The sequence below is a fragment of the Rhinoraja longicauda genome, chromosome 14, assembly GCF_053455715.1.
Source record: "Rhinoraja longicauda isolate Sanriku21f chromosome 14, sRhiLon1.1, whole genome shotgun sequence".
NCBI lineage: Eukaryota > Metazoa > Chordata > Chondrichthyes > Rajiformes > Arhynchobatidae > Rhinoraja > Rhinoraja longicauda.
Window position 1 is genome coordinate 47,884,971 of NC_135966.1, and position 17,280 is coordinate 47,902,250.

Genomic DNA, 17,280 nt, shown 5'->3' on the forward strand with positions numbered 1-17,280 from the left:
CGATGTAGAGAAATATAGAACAAATGAATGGAAGATATGCAAAGAAGTAACGATGATAAAGGAAACAGGTTATTGTTAGCTGTGGTCTAGGTGAAAATGAGTTGCAGACAATGAGACTCAACAAGATGACTTTAAACTAGTACAAAGACCTGGGTGGGGGAGGGACGAGGAGAAAGGGGTTTCAAGGGTCACAAAGTTAGAGAAATCAATATTTCCTACCGTTGGGTTGTAAGCTGCCCAAGTGAAATATGGGGTGCTGTTCCTACACATTTTGCCTGTCCTTGCACCAAGTAAGTTCTAAAGAACTTAGGGCAAGTGACATCCAAAGGTGAGTTGTACATTTATATCCCATGCATATTAGAATACCCAGGTCCTCACCATTCTGCTAGTTTGGGCGTAATGACTATTTACCCAGTTTTGTTTTAGACAATAGACAATAGGTGCAGGAGGAGGCTATTTGGCCCTTCGAGCCAGCACCATTCAATGTGATCATGGCTGATCATTCTCAATCAGTACCCCGTTCCTGCCTTCTCCCCATACCCCCTGACTCCGCTATCCTTAAGAGCTCCATCTAGCTCTCTCTTGAATGCTTTCAGAGAATTGGCCTCCACTGCCTTCTGAGGCAGAGAATTCCACAGATTCACAACTCTCTGACTGAAAAAGTTTTTCCTCATCTCAGTTCTAAATGGCCTACCCCTTATTCTTAAACTGTGGCCCCTAGTTCTGGACTCCCCCAACATTGGGAACATGTTTCCTGCCTCTAACGTGTCCAACCCCTTAATAATTTTGGTTGACTCTGGGGGCTTTGTCAAGCAGACGAGACACATATGACAGGGTAAGTTCTTGTCTGGAGTTTAGTCTGTGATTACAGCTTCCGGCAAGAAATGTGGAGCGACATTGATTGAGTCAAATCAGAGCTCCTTGACAAATCCGAGCTCCCATGTTTCGAAGTCATTATGGGCTGTGGTAAACCAGTGCTGGCTAGTGTGGGAATCTTGCATTCAGTATATTTTAAAAATGTGCATAGATTCTGGTCAGGACTTTGAATGATACTAGTAGTTTTACTGACCGTAAACCAGCTTCACAAGCAGCAATTGTGCCTGAAGAGAGCAATTGAACTAAATACCCTTAAGGACCCTTAAGGGCAGCACGGTGGCGCAGCGGTAGAGTTGCTGCCTTACAGCGAATGCAGCGCCGGAGACTCAGGTTCGATCCAGACTATGGGTGCTGTCTGTACGGAGTTTGTATGTTCTCCCCGTGACCTGCGCGGGTTTTCTCCGAGATCTTCGGTTTCCTCCCACACTCCAAAGACGTACAGGTATGTAGGTTAATTGACTGGGTAAATGTAAAAAAATTGTCCCTAGTGTGTGTAGGATAGTGTTAATGTGCGGGGATCGCTGGGCGGCGCGGACCCGGTGGGCCGAAGGGCCTGTTTCCGCGCTGTATCTCTAAATCTAAAAATCTAAATCGCTGCAGGAAGCGTAACTGTATTTTACTAAGAACATTATTCCTCGTGCATTGCACAGGAGTGCTTTCAATAAGTGTGGGGTGTTTTTGCCTTTATTGCGAATAATGCCACACAAACCAAGTGTAACTGTTTGTTTCCAACATTTGCCCCTCAGTGCTCCATTTCCCAAAGTTTTTAACAAGTGCAATGAAAAGGAGCTTCAGAAGTATCTACATAAAGGTGGAGGGATGTGTCTGTTCAACATGCCTGATGCAAACACATTGTACGGAGGACGGAGATGTGGGAATGGTTACGTCGAGCAAGGCGAGCAGTGTGACTGTGGGGATGTGGAGGTAAGTCAGCCAGGCAGAAGTCTCTTCAACTTCCTCTATTTAACTCTTAGTTTTACTGTTCCTCCTCAGTTATTTTGGCTTTCTATTTTTTTTAGTTTAGAGATAAATCGTCTGCACCAACCGGCGATCCCCACACATTAACACTGCCCTACACACACTGGGGACAATTTTACAATTTTTATACCAAGCCAATTAACCTACAAACCTGTACGTCTTTGGAATGTGGGAGAAAACTGGATATCCCGGAGAAAACCCGTGCAGGTCACAGGGAGAACGTGCAAACTCCGTACAGACAAGCACCCGTAGTCGGGATGGAACCCGGCTCTTTGGCGCTGTAAGGCAGCAACTCTACCGCTGTGCCACCGTGTTAACAAGCAGCGCAAGCTGTTAGTCAGAAGGTCAATCCTCAATTCTTCCAGTCAGAGACTGGGTCACAGTAATGTAGGCTGATACTTGGTCCAGCGTTGGAAGACAGCACCTTTGAAGACTTTCAGAGGCACTGTCTTCCCGATAAGGTGTGGATATAAAACAAAAGTGAAAGCAATGTGCTGACAATGAGCAGGAGAATTCTCCGTGTCTAATATTTGTCATCAACCATTGCCAAAATAGGTTGGACATGATTTCATTTTCCCTTGTGAAATATTACTCAAGTAAATGGATTGATTGGTTGAAGGATGCAGCATTGAAACAGGCCCTTCGGCCACCATGTCCACGCTGACTATCAATCACCAGTTCACATGAGCTGCATGTTATCCCACTGTCGCATCCCCTACTCACACACACTGGGGGCAATTTTACAGAAGTCAATTCACCGACAAATTTGCATGTCTTTGGGATTTGGTAGGAAACTAGGGCGTCTGGAGGAAACCCACGTGGTCACAGCGAGAATGTGCAAACAGCACCCAAGGTCAGGATGGAACCCAGGTCACTAGCACTATGAGGTTGCAGATCCACCAGCTTGCACCACAGTGCCACGGCAGGTCACCATGATTCCCACATTGAAACAACAACCACACGTTAAAACATATTTAACTGAGAAATGCTTTGGTATATTCCATGACATGCAAGACATTAAATAAATAATGCCTTTCCTAGTAGGTGCCTCCAGCATCTGCCTTTTTGTGTATTTCAGCTACCATTTAATTCATGCCATTTATTTTTCAAGAATGCCCAGCCAGGCATGAAGAAGCTCAACTTTTCCCTTTGATGCTTATGTTCTGACGTTGTCAGCTCTGATGAAAGGTCACTGATCTGAAGCATTAACTCTGTTTCACTCACCACAGATGCTGCTGACCTGTTGAGTATCTCCAACATTTGTGTTTTTCATTTTATACTGCATATACGCAAGTCCTCTGTCTCTAGGAACTTCCCCGACTGTGAGTCATTGCCAGAACTTTCCCACATGGTTGAACTAACCCTCATCACCCTTCTTTGACATAATTGACTCACTGTGGGTTTTAGTTCAGATAAATGAACATTATTCAAAACTGAACTTATGCGATTAGTAGCAACATTTTATCTTGCAATTTAGTATGCCATTCATTGCTTGATTCTGGGGAATAGCAAGCTAATTTCAGACATCCAATGTCAGTACTGCAAACCAGAAGATAATTCTATTGTAAACAGCATTTTCTCTGAGTTCATCGAAAACATCTAGCTGTGGGTAGCTGTGGAGTTAGACTAAATGTGTGGGAAGGAACTGCAGATGCTGGTTTACACTGAAGATAGACGCAAAATGCTGGAGTAACTCAGCGGGATCGGCAGCATCTCTGGGTGGAAGGAATGGGTGACGTTTCGGGTCGAGAGCCTTCTTCAGACTGAGAGTCACCAGAGATGCTGCCTGTCCCGCTGAGTTACTCCAGCATTTTGTGACTATCTACAGCTGTGGAATTAGTCGTCAAGTTGAGTTTCTTGTCACATGCATGCACAGTGAGAACATAGAAACATAGAAAATAGGTGCAGGAGTAGGCCATTCACCCTTTGAGCCATTCAATATGATCATGGCTGATCATGCAAAATCAATACCCCGTTCCTGCTTTCTCCCCATTTCTCTTGATTCCATTAGCCCTGAGACTGGTGGAGGTTTAACATGCACAGTTAAATCTTGCAGTGATTGCCTCTATTGAAAAATATTTCTGATGATGCTCATCTTGGGACCGTGCCGAAACTGTTGGAAGAAATTCTCTGCAATCGGGCCATTTGTTTCACGAGTGCTTTCTGCATTGAGGAAACGGTGTTGGTTTGGCCAAAACAAGCCCTGTCCACAAAATGGATGGAATATTGAGAGCCAGCAAAGGTGTGCTCATTAGGTTAGCCAGAAGCATCCAAAACTACACATCCTTCCAAGCACTGTTGAAATTGCTAGTAATTTGACAGACACTAAATAAAGAGCTTAAACAAGGTAGAGAAACATACATGATGAAAACTCTGAAACACTTTAACACTAGCTGGAAATTCAAGCTGGAAAGGGTGCAGAGAAGAATTACGAGGATGTAGCCAGGACTCGAGGGTCTGAGCTAAAGGGACAGGTTGAGCAGGCAGGGACTCTATTCCTTAGAACGCAGGAGGATGAGGGGTGATCTTATAGAGGTGCACAAAATCATGAGAGAAATAGATCGGGTAGACGCACAGAGTCTCTTGCCCAGGGTAGGGGAATTGGGAACCAGAGCACATAGGAATTAGGTGAGGCGGGAAGATTTAATAGGAACCTGAGGGGTAACTCTTTCATACAAAGGGTGGTAGGTATATGGAACGAGCTGTCAGAGGAGGTAGTTGAGGCAGGTACTATTACTACGCTTAAGAAACAAATAGACAGGTACATGGATAGCACAGGTTTAGAGGGATACTAGACCAAGTGGACCTGTTGGGCCCATTCCTCATAGAGGGGGCTCAGGGAAGGGGAGAGGGTGTGATTGAGTGAAGCCTGGGTGATCGGGTGTTGGGAGAATTGTGGTCGAGTTGTATTTGATGGAACTGCAGATGCTGGTTTACACCGAAGAAAGACACAAAATGCTGGAGTAACGCAGCGGGACAGGCAGCATCCCTGGAGAGAAGGAATGGGTGACGTTTCGGGACGAAGCGCCTGGACTCGAAACGACACCCATTCCACCCATCCACAGATGCTGCCTGTCCCGCTGAGTTACTCCAGCATTTTGCGTCTATTGTGGTGGAGTTGATGGGGGCACGAGAGATGTTACCAGGAATGGAGTGGAAATGGCATTGTGGAGATTGCACGAGGACCTGGGACAGATTTGATTAACTGAATGGCCTCTGTCTAAAGGAAATCTGAGAACGACTCGAAGGATTTTGTTCCATTTCCTTCTGTCATGTTGAGCTCTGTGCAGAATCCAACATTTGGAAACGTCCTGCTGCCTAGTGGTGAATTGTTGTCAGCACTTTTGAAAATCTCAAAATTGCTGCCAGTTGTTGGGATAATAATATTGTATTTTCCTGTTATCATCCGACAGAATCCAGACCTCTGTGTTTTGGGTAGTTTCAATTTATATTTGTGGATTACTATTGACAAATTGGTGGCGTTTCCAATCCAAGAGCATACCGAAGTAATTCATGCACTAGAATGTATTATAAAGGATTGATCTCTAATTCATTTTACTTCTCAGTTTCTAGTTCAACAGCCATTATAAACACGAATTTATCCGAATTTGTTTCTAAATTACTAGACTCACACAGAGAGGCTCTCATAGCTGTTTTCTTTTTATTCAAATGAAAAACACCACTTCAGTCTCTTGTGTCTCCAAGAATGTGACTTGATTTATCTGAACGTGGCTGATGATACTTACATAGAAACATAGAAAATAGGTGCAGGAGGAGGCCATTCAGCCCTTTGAGCCAGCACCGCCATTCATTGTGATCATGGCTGATCATCCACAATCAGTAACCTGTGCCTGCCTTCTCCCATACCCCTTGATTCCACTAAACCCCGAGAGCTCTATCTAACTCTCTTTTAAAATCAGTGTGAAATATTGAATAGTGCAGTGGGATGATTGGGATTAGTTTATTCATGTCATATGTATGAGATAGAGCTTGCATGCTATGAAGTCAAATCATGCTATACTTGAGCACAATCAAACACACAGTGAGAGGTGCAAAGAGGAAAATAACAGAGCGTAGAATGTAGTATTATAGTGTAAGAAAATAACTGCAGATGCTGGTACAAATCGAAGGTATTTATTCACAAAATGCTGGAGTAACTCAGCAGGTCAGGCAGCATCCCAGGAGAGAAGGAATGGGTGATGTTTCGGGTCGAGACCCTTCTTCAGACTGTAGTATTATAGTGTTATCGCTACAGAGAAAGTGCAGATTAAAGAAAAGTGCAAAGGCGCAAAGAGATAGGTTGGTAGACTGGGACTTCACCCTGAGCTTATGAGAGGACCACGCACTTTTAAGCTTTTATATCTTCTGCCCAAATGGGAGAGGGGAGAAAAGGGAAAGACCCATGGGTGCAAATGGTCTTTGATTATGTTGGCTGCTTTCCCAAGACAGCATAAAGTTGAGATAGAGTTGATGAGTTGTGAGGGGGGGAGGGGGGGGGGGGGGTGGGTGGAGGGTGGAGGGTGGAGGGTGGGAGAGGGGAGGGTGGGAGAGGGGGGAGTGGTGGTGGGGGGGGGGGGCGCTATGTGATTTGGCTGGGCTACATCCACAATTCTACAATATTCTGCATTGTAAGAAATGTAGCTGCCCATTTGCAGTCGGTTAAGTTTCCAGGTACAGCTGTGAAGTGCTGGCCACATCATTTGCAGCAGGAAGCAAATGCAGCATCATATTTCAGATGAATATTCTTTGACTTACTTTTTCCTTGGAAAAAATCTATTCATGTTTTTGTTTCAGAATCCTGGGGCAATTTGCAACAGGATTATAACACCCTCTATGTTGATTGAACTTGGTTGTGTTATGTTGTCTGTCCTCTTCTGGAGATGAGAGTGGAAGAGAAGTGGTGGGCCTCTGTTTATGAGCTAAATTATTTGGTGTAACAGGAGAGCGGGGCAATTCCAGCCATAGTTCACTTCCTTTAGTTTTGCATGACGCATATGTGAATGTGGAAGACATTCAGATACCGTGTCTGAAATTGGAAACAATCTAAGTCCCATTGCAGAGACTTGAAGACAAAATCTGGGCTGCCACGCTAATGCACTACCAAGAGAATACTGCAAAGTCAAAAATGCAGCCTTAGAAATCAATGTTAAACTAAGTGGAATAATAAAGACTCCACGGCACTACTGAGAAAAGAGCAAGGTCTTCTCCCTGGTTTTTTGATCAATGTTTATTCTTCACCAATGTCAATAACAGAGAACTATCCAGTAATACCTCTTCGTGTGACCTTCCTGCGCACAAATTAAATGTTGGATTTTTGTGGCAATATTGGCCACACTTAATTGATGATGAAGTACATTAGGTTATCTCTACGCTCTGAATGTTGCACTGTAAATGGAAGTTATTTTCCTTTGTTTTGATGCAAATTTAAATACAGTTTTTTGCTGATAAATGTGTGCCTCTTATAATGCTCCTGTGATACGTTGGTTTAATCAATATTTATTTAACTTCTACAAATCAATGTTGGTGACCTTGATTGCTGGCTCTCTAACTCGCTGGAAATAGGGGGGAGTTTTTGCCTCCTTGCTCCAATACAACAATACAATACAATACAATACAATATATCTTTATTTTCATTGTACAGGGGTACAACGAGATTGGGAATGCGCCTCCCATACGATGCAATAATTTAATTAGCTAGTCAGTATTAATTTAAACAACCCAATGAAACAAATTGTAACAGTTTTAAAACAGAATAAAGTGCAAGTAGGTCTGTGCCGGATCACTGTGCGATGTGACCATCCGGCTCAGCAGGACCGGTTCATAGCAGCTATGGCCCTGGGGATGAAGCTGTTCCTGAGTCTGGAGGTGCGGGTGTAGAAGGCCTTGTATCGTCTGCCCGATGGAAGGGGTTCAAACAAACTGTTGCAGGGGTGTGAAGAGTCTTTGTGGATGCTTTGTGGTGGCTTTTCTGAGGCATCGTGTGTTGTAGATGCCCTCCAAGGCTGATACAACAAAAGAACAGGAGAAAGCAGAGCAGGAATAAGCCGATTATCTCCTTCAGGCTGCTCTGCCATTCAGTGAGATCGTGGCTGATCCAATATTGGCCTGAATCCTTTTCATTTCTTATGCATTTTAGTTCAACAATCTGTCATGCTTTGACTTGAATATATCCAAGAGTTTACATCCACACTTGCCTGGGGTAAAAAATTCCAAAGAGTCATAACCTTTTTAATCGAATTTCACTCTACCTTAATTGGTTCATGTGACAATAAACTGACCTTTAAACCTTTGAACCTTTCAAGAGAAGAGATTCTTCCTCATTACTGTCTGAAATGGATGACTTCTTTTTGTGAAAAATTGGGCCCTGGTTCTAGGTACACCACTAGGGGAAACATCATCTTGGCAACCAGCATCTGTGGAGGGAAATGGATGGGTGGCATTTCTTGCTGGACTCTTCCCAGCCTGAACGGACCTGCTGAGTTCCTCCAGCATCTTTTTTTAAACTCAAGACTCCAGCATCTGCAGTCTCCTGTCTTTCAGCATTCAACCTGAAAATCCTTTCAGAATCTTCAATGTTTCAAAAATATTATCTCTTATGCAAATAACCGCAAATGACGATAGGCCCAACCTTCTCAACCTTTCCTCATAAATCCCAGGAATCAACTTACTGAACCTACTCAGCACAAATTTCAATTCATTTTTCAAAGCAAATTTCAAGTCAAATTTGAAAGCAAATTTCAATTCATTTTTCAAAGCAAATTTCAAGTCAAATTTGAAAGCAAATTGCAATTCAAATTTTCAAATCAAATTTCAAGTCTCTCAGTTCCGAGCACCGTACAGAATCAAAAGGGGGATGAAATCAAAAAAGTATTTCTGCCAAAGCTTACAAACTCTTAAAGAGTCCCGTTATACAAAATATGCCCAAAAATGTCTTCTTTGAAAGATCGGGCGGTGGTTCCCCAGAGTTTGTGGCCAATGGAAGCACCTCTGTCCTTAAACACAAGGACTAAAGTACATAGTACCCCAGGTAGTCTCAACAGTGTCCTGAATCAAATCTTCCTGAACTTCTCTGTTCTATTTCCCATGTAATCCAGATCAACATTCTTTTTGTCTTCTTAATCACTGTGCACAGTGATCTGCATGCTGCCCCTTTGTATTTCATGCATAATGACCTCAAAATCTGTAAAGCAACATTTTGTCATTCTATTCCATTTAAGTCTAATTTGCTTTTGCATTTTGCCTTTCAAGTGGATAACCTCAAATTTCCCCATGTTATACTCCATCTGCTAACTTAGTGCTGACCCATATCCCTTTGCGGGTTTAGTTTAGTTTAGAGATACAGCGCGGAAACAGGCCCTTCGACCCACCAGGTCCGCGCCGACCAGCGATCCCCGCATATTAACACTATCCTACACACACTAGGACCATTTTTTACATTTAATAAGCCAATTATCCTACATACCCGCACGTCTTTGGAGTGTGGGAGGAAACCGAAGATCTCGGAGAAAACCCACGCAGGTCACGGGGAGAACGTACAAACTCCGTACAGACGGCACCCGTAGTCAGGATTGAACCAGGGTCTCCGGCGCTGCATTCGCTGTAAGGCAGCAACTCTACCGCTGCGCCACCATGCCGCCGCAATTGGTTCTTTGTGTCTTCCTCACAACGTGCGAGCGTGCGAGCCCATCTGTCTTTGCATGAGAAGCAGATTTGGTAGCATGACCTACAGTTTTTTTGTTTGGTTTTCAAGGGTGGGCATAGTGGCACAGCAGGTAGAGCTGATGCCTCACAGCACCAGAGTGCATGGGTTTGATCCAGACCTTGGGTCTGTTGTGGAGTTTGCACACTCTCCCTGTAGCTGCGTGGGTTTCCTCCAGCTGCTCTGGTTTTCTCCCACATCCCGAAGACGTGCGGGTTAGGAGATAAATTGGCCCTCTGTAGATTGACCCCCAGAACATCGTGAGTGGGTGAGGAAGCGGAATAACATAGAACTAGTGTGGACGGGTGATCAATGGTTGGCATGATCCTGGTGGGTCGAAGGACCGACTTCCATGCTATATCTTTCAATCAATCAATCGATCAACTCTTTGACTACAAAATACTCAGTCCCTTAGTCTGACCACCATGACACCTTACTAATTACTGATTGCCAGTTGAAAAACACAGTTAAAAATATATCTTTTTAATCAAGCTTTTAACTGATTTTACTTCGTTTGTCCTTTTACATTCTCAATTTTACATTTTACATTTAATATTTTTATATAAATCTGTGCCTTGTATGCTATTAACAGCCTATGTCTTTACTGTTTTAAATTGTATTTTTGTTTAGACATGTGTTTGTTTTTGTGGAAAGCACTTTGGGCTGCATTCAATTGCATAAAAAGTGCTATATAAATAAAAGTTATTATATCACTATAATTATAAAGGTCAATAAATTGTTCCGCTCGACTTAACGGTTCATTATTATAATGGACTATTTTCTGATCCACTATTATTATCCCAATCTCATGCACTCGTGTGTTGTATAACTCTTTCGTGTGCATTGGAGTTGTAAGTCATGTAACTGCAAGTCATGTTCACACAAAGGGTGGTGGATGTATGGAACGAGCTGCCAGAGGAGGTAGTTGATGCTGGGGCTATCCCAACATTTAAGAAGCAGTTGGACAAGTACATGGATAGGACAGGTTTGGAGGGATATGGACCAAGCGCAGGCAGGTGGGACTAGTGTAGCTGGGACATGTTGGCCAGTGTGGGCAAGTTGTGCTAAAGGGCCTGGGGAAACCCCATGCAGTCACAGGGAGAATGTACAAACTCCATGCAGACAGTACTCATAGTCAGGATAGAACCTGCCACTGTGCAGCCCCTAAAAAGGGAGATGGGAATTATTCTCCTAAAACCAGACAAGATCAAACTATGAATTAATTGGTAGGTTAATTGGATACAAAAACGTGTAGAAGTGTGGTGGAAGACCAAGGGTGGAGAATATGTGACTCGAGGACCAGAGGACAAAGGTTTAAGGTGAAGGGGAAAAGATTTAATAGGAATCTGAGGGGTAACTTTTTCACACAAAGGGTGGTGGGTGTATGGAACAAGCTGCCAGAGGAGGTAGTTGAGGCTGGAACTATCCCAACGTTTAAGAAACAGTTAGACAGGTACATGGATAGGACAGGTTTGAGGGGATATGGACCAAATGTAGGCAGGTGGGATTAGTGTAGCTGGGACATGTTGGCCGGTGTGGGCAGGTTGGGCCTAAGAGCCTGTTTCCACACTGTATCACTCTATGACTCTATTTGTCAGTGTTGCTCGTGTGGTGACACAGCTCACAACTCATGGTTGCGTGAAAAATCATTACTGGTTAAAAACATGAGGTGTGGTATTATAGCAGTAGCAAGGAGCTGAATTCTGCCTTTGAGGTTCTGTGCCATTGACATCCTCTGATTTTTTTTCTGAACGTGTTCATCAATCACATCTCTCGAATCATAATTCATCAAACAATATAATCGACCCCAAACTCTGTGAAACAAAAGTTCACATTCCAACAAAGCCCCTTCACCGTTAAGTCGAGCGGAACAATTTATTAACCTTTATAAAATGAAACATTTCATGAAAATACCATTAAAAAAAAATTCTTGGAAAAATGAGAGGGAATGGGAACAGTGGCAGAGGTGCATGTGGAGGGAGTGTAGACATTGATTTAGGGTGAGAGTATGGAGATTTTTTAATGTGTTCTTTCATGATTGATGACAAACCTCTCTAATCTATGTATAAGAAAATAACTGCAGATGCTGGTACAAATCAAAGGCATTTATTCACAAAATGCTGGAGTAACTCAGCAGGTCAGGCAGCATCTCGGGAGAGAAGGAATGGGCGACGTTTCGGGTCGAGACCCATCTTCAGTCTGAAGAAGGGTCTCGACCCGAAACGTCGCCCATTCCTTCTCTCCCGAGATGCTGCCTGACCTGCTGAGTTACTCCAGCATTTTGTGAATAAATCTCTAATCTATGTGGTTTTTGTATGCAACATATGTCCAAAGCATGCACTATTAGAGATTTTCTTCCGACCTTGTTCTGTTTTTTTCCCCAGGAATGCACGAACATTTGTTGCAATGCTAATAACTGCACTCTGAAGATGAATGCAGAATGTGCTCATGGGGTCTGCTGTCATAACTGCAAGGTTAGAGCCCATTATCGTAAATTCAATCCAATCACTTCTACTATTTTCAAATAGCCAACAACCCCCTTTAGACGGTCATTTGCAAGGTTGCTGTGAGAACGGAACAGTGTTTTTATGAGGAGAGGAATCTTCAGTGCTGGTATTGTGGGACTGAGAATCAGTGTGGCTCCCTGTGTCAGTGCAAACTCCTGCATGCATTAATTTAACACGGTTACAAAGGTGAACAGTCTCTAACGTGTTAAAGTAATGCACAGAGCAGAAAAAAAAAGTTAGTTTCCTTACATTTTAACCTTTTTGACATAGGCAGGTTGAATACTGAACTACTGTTTCCAAAACTCACTGATGGTTTCCATTTGCTAATGGGACTCGGAAATGATGTTTCTCCAGGTTTGTCAATACTGTTCAATAAGAGCACTCATAAAATGGGGCGTAAGGAGAGCGTGTAGATGAACCTTCATTGGTCAGGGCATTGAGTCTAAGAGTCGGGAAGCCATGTTTGCAGCTTTATAAAATTTGGCCAGGCCACATTTGGAATATTGTGTGCAATTTTGCTCGTCCCATTATAGCAAGGATGTGGAGGCTTTGGAGAGGGTGCAGAAGGGGATTACCGGAAAGCTGCCTGGTTTAAAGGTTGTCAGCTGTAAGGAGAAGTTGGACAAACTTGAATTGTTTTCTCTGGAGTGTTTGAGGCTGGGGAAAGACCTGATGGAAGTATGTAAAATTATGAGAGGCATAGATAGTGTGGACAGTTTAGAACTTGGCTCCAAGAGTGGAACTTCAAAGACTGGAGGGCATTGCTTTAAGTTTGAGAGAGGAAAATGTAAAGAGGTTGTGCAGTAGGGTTTTTTATACAGAGTGTGGTGGGTGCCTGGAATGTATTGCCAGTTGAGGTGGTGCAAGCATAGACAAGAGTGATATTTAAGAGGTTATTAGATAGACACCTGGATATAGAGGGCATGGAGGGGGATAGATGAAGTGCAGGCAGAGGAGATCAGTTTAATGGCACCATGTTTGGCACGGACATTGTGAACAAAAGGGCCTGTTCCTGGGCCATACTTTTTCCATGTTTTACGTACCTTCTGTTGAAATCGATCGCTGACTTCCGTTAGCTGATGCTTATGTTCTGGTGAATTTCCTCTTCCTCCAGTTGAAGAGCCCTGGCATGGTGTGCAGGAGGTCATCTGGAGCCTGCGACCTACCCGAGCACTGCTCCGGCAGTTCTGAGTTTTGTCCAGCCAACTTTTACCAGATGGATGGAGCCAGCTGCGATGGAGGTCAGGCCTATTGCTACAATGGGATGTGCCTGACGTATGAAAGCCAGTGTGTGCTGCTGTGGGGACCTGGTAAGATCGAAACGTTCTGGCAAGCCTGGAATCCGTTTTGCCAGACTGTTTGATTTTTACAATAAGCATGTTTGGGAAAGCGGGAGGTGGTGGTGTAAGATTGTTGGTTGAACAATGAGCCGCGGTCCCATGATTGGCTGTTGGCTTATGGTCCCCGTTGCAAGGGATGTGTTGTTGTTCGTCCTTCGGGTTGGGAGATGACCATGACTTCACTTTCAGTTGGAGGATTGGTGACTGTGGGTCCGGAAGTGACTGGTGAGGCCAATCCGGGCCCGGAAGGCACGCCCACACGTAGGACACAAGTGGATGGGTGCTGCAGTGGAAGTGGAGGTAGCCCGGGCCTTGCACGCAGTGCGTTTCCTCTGGGCCTCTGCAGTGCGTCTGTTCTCTGCTGCACGGGCTCCTGTGGTGAGCTTGCTACGCCAGGTTGGACGGTCCAGAACAAGAGACTCCCAAGTGCTGAGGTTGATGTCCAAGTCTTTGAGGGACACTTTGAGGCAGTCCTTAAACCGTTTCTTCTGTCCTCCTACTGAGCGCTTGCCCTGACACAGTTCTCCATACAGAAGCTGTTTTGGCAGTCGACTCTCGGGCATTCTGACGACATGGCCCGCCCATCTGGCTTGGGCTTTCCGATGGAGGGTGTGGACGCTGGGGATTCCAGCCCGTTCCAAGACCTCTGTGTTGGGAATTTTGTCCTGCCACCTGATGTGAAGGAGTCTGTGTAGGCAGCTCAAGTGAAAGTGGTTGAGTTGTTTGGCATGTCTGCTGTAGACAGTCCAGGTGTCATTGGCATAGAGAAGAGGATGTGTAGTGAATGCCTACCGTAACAATGAAAGGACTCACAGAGGCTTCTCTACAAGTAACTCTTGCTTTCCCTCTCTCTCTCTCTCCATCCCTCCCCATCCTAGTTCTCCATCTTTCTGTTCTCCTGATTAAATCTTACAGATTGTGTGCCTCATTGTCACCTTCCCCTCAACTAACAATGATCCATTCTACATGTTCTTTGAGCTATGTCCCCTTTGATCTCTCATTTTCACACCTTACCCTCCATATCTCTATGCCTCCCTCCCATGACACTCAGTCTGACGAAGGGTCTCGACCTGAAACGTCACCCATTCCTTCTCTCCAGAGATACTGCCTGTCCCGCTGAGTTACTCCAGCATTTTGTGTCTATCTTCAATGAAAGGACTTACATTTGTGAAGCCACTTTCACAGCTGCAGGATTTCCTGAAGGGCTCGACAGCCAAAAGAGTGGCATTTGTTATAAACTGGGCAACTATGGTACTTTGCACACAACAAGCTTCCAGCTGTAACAATTGCTGGCAGTTTGCTGTGCACATAACTCATGATGGGAGTTGCTGTTGACAGTACTATCAAGCAGGACCTGCCGATTATCTACACATTCCTGGTCGAGTTTGGGTATTGCCTAGACCGTGCAGCTCCTGACCTCACCATAACCTTGGTCTGAATATGGACCAAAGTGTTGAATCCCTGAAATGAGATGAGAGTGACTGGCCTTGATTCTAAGACAACATGTGACTGAGTGTAGGATTTGGACACCCAGGTAAAACTGAGGTCAATGGGAACCAAAGGCAAACAGTCCAGTGGTTCCTAGTTCTACCTTGCAGAAAGGTAGATTGTTATGGCTGTCAGAAGCCAGTTATTCTTGCCCAACAGGAGCTTCTCAGGACAATTTCTTAGTCCTAGTCATCTTCAGTCACTATCCTTCCATCATGTCAGAATTGGGAATATTTGCTGCATAGTGTTCAATTCCAGTCGCAACTCCTCAGAGAACGGAGAAAAGTTGCTTGAGCAACTCAGCGGGTCAGACAGCAACTAGGGAGATGAAGGAATGGTCGACGTTTCGAGTCAAGACCCTGCGTTGGAAATTTACCTCCATAGATGCTGCCTGACCTGCTGAGTAAACTTTGTTTTCTGCTCCATATTCCAGCATCTGTAGTATCTTGCACCTTCTGTGTGGTGAACCTGCCCAAAGCCTACAAGCAGTAAGTTTGTGGTGAGCATTTCCCAGGCTACAAATTATTGGCTCCAGCATCAAATGGTTCTCGTGGAGAAACAACTCTGACATTTATTGGTTTTGCTTCAATATTTTGGTGGATTTTATTGGTTCAAGGAAATTGTTGATTGTTGCAAATTGGATTGAAATCACTGCCATGGCAAGGCTGCTGATTGAGAGTTTGCCGGTGTTTATTGTTTCTACTTGCGAGGCAGGCTCCGGTTTCCTGATGGGCTGCGTACGTCTGACCTGATTCTCTGCTGTTTCAGGGGCTCGGGTTGCTCCGGCACAATGCTTCGAGAAGGTGAACGATGCAGGCGACACGTACGGCAACTGCGGCAAAGATCGCCAGGGAAGTTACCGCAAGTGTGAAGCCAGGTACGAAGGCCAGCTGCCAGCTCTGGGGCGGCACCGGTGGCGCAGCGGTAGAGTTGCTGCCTTACAGTGCTTGCAGCGCCAGGGACTCGGGTCCGATACTGACTACGGATGCTGTCTGTACGGAGTTTGTACGTTCTCCCCGTGACCTGCGTGGGTTTTGATTTTTTTTTTGATTTAGAGATGCAGCGCGGAAACAGGCCCACCGGGTCCGCGCCGCCCAGCGATCCCCGCACATTAACACTATCCTACACACACTAGGGACAAATTTTACATTTACCCAGTCAATTAACCTACATACCTGTACGCCTTTGGAGTGTGGGAGGAAACCGAAGATCTCGGAGAAAGCCCACGCAGGTCACGGGGAGAACGTACAAACTCCGTACAGACGGCGCCCGTAGTCAGGATCGAACCTGAGTCTCCGGCGCTGCTTTCGCTGTAAGGCAGCAACTCTACCGCTGCGCCACCGTGACTCCGGGTGCTCCGGTTTCCTCCCACACTCCAAAGACGCACAGGTTTGTAGGTTAATTGGCTTGGTAAATTATCCCGAGTGTGTGTAGGATAGTGTTAATGTGCAGGGATCGCTGGATGGTGCGGATTCGGTGGGCCGAAGGGCCTGTTTCCATGCTGTACTTTGATCAAATAGAGACGTTGTTGCTGGTTTAATTAACGAAACTAAACCAGCAACAAGTGTAGGAGAGAATTGCAGATGCTGGTTTAAATCGAAGGTAGACACAAAATGCTGGAGTAACTCAGCGGGACAGGCAGCATCTCGGGAGAGAAGGAATGGGTGACATTTCGGGTCGAGACCTTTCTTCAGACTGATGTCAGGGGAGGGGGTGGGACAAAGATAGAATATAGTCGGAGACAATAAGTCTAGTGGGAGAACTGGGAAGGGGGAGGGGATGGAGAGAGAGGGAAAGCAAGGGCTATCTGAAGTTAGAGAAGTCAATGTTCATACCGCTGGGGTGTAAGTTACCCAAGCGAAATATAAGGTGCTGTTCTTACAATTTGCGCTGGGCCTCACTCTGACAATGGAGGAGGCCCATGACAGAAAGGTCAGATTGAGAATGGGAGGGGGAGTTCAAGTGCTGAGCCACCGGGAGATCAAGTTGGTTAAGATGGACTGAGCGGAGGTGTTCAGCGAAGCGATCGCCGAGCCTGCGCTTGGTCTCGCCGATGTAGAGAAGTTGACATCTAGAGCAGTGGATGCAATAGATGAGGTTGGAGGAGGTGCAAGTGACCTCTGCCTCACCTGGAAAGACTGTTTGGGTCCTTGGATGGAGTCGTGGGGGGAGGTAAAGGGACAGGTGTTGCATCTCCTGCGGTTGCAGGGGAAAGTACCTGGGGGGGGGGGCGGTTTGGGTGGGAAGGGACGAGTTGACCAGGGAGTTTTGGAGGAAACGGTCTCTGCGGAAAGCAGAAAGGGATGGAGATGGGAAGATGTGGCCAGTAGTGGGATCCTGTTGGAGGTGGCAAAAATGTTGGAGGAATATATGCTGTATGCAACGGCTGATG

At 45.2% G+C, this 17,280-nt stretch overlaps 1 protein-coding gene across 1 annotated transcript in view; it reads left to right on the forward strand.

Annotated features, from left to right (window-relative positions):
- The window catches only part of adam19b (ADAM metallopeptidase domain 19b), a 157,285-nt gene that overhangs the window by 111,787 nt on the left and 28,218 nt on the right, over positions 1-17,280 (forward strand). The window contains exons 12-15 of the mRNA XM_078411234.1: positions 1,623-1,800; positions 11,938-12,027; positions 13,175-13,370; positions 15,657-15,765. Of these exons, the coding sequence (XP_078267360.1) occupies positions 1,623-1,800; positions 11,938-12,027; positions 13,175-13,370; positions 15,657-15,765 (573 nt within the window). The remainder of the gene's footprint in view (positions 1-1,622; positions 1,801-11,937; positions 12,028-13,174; positions 13,371-15,656; positions 15,766-17,280) is intronic.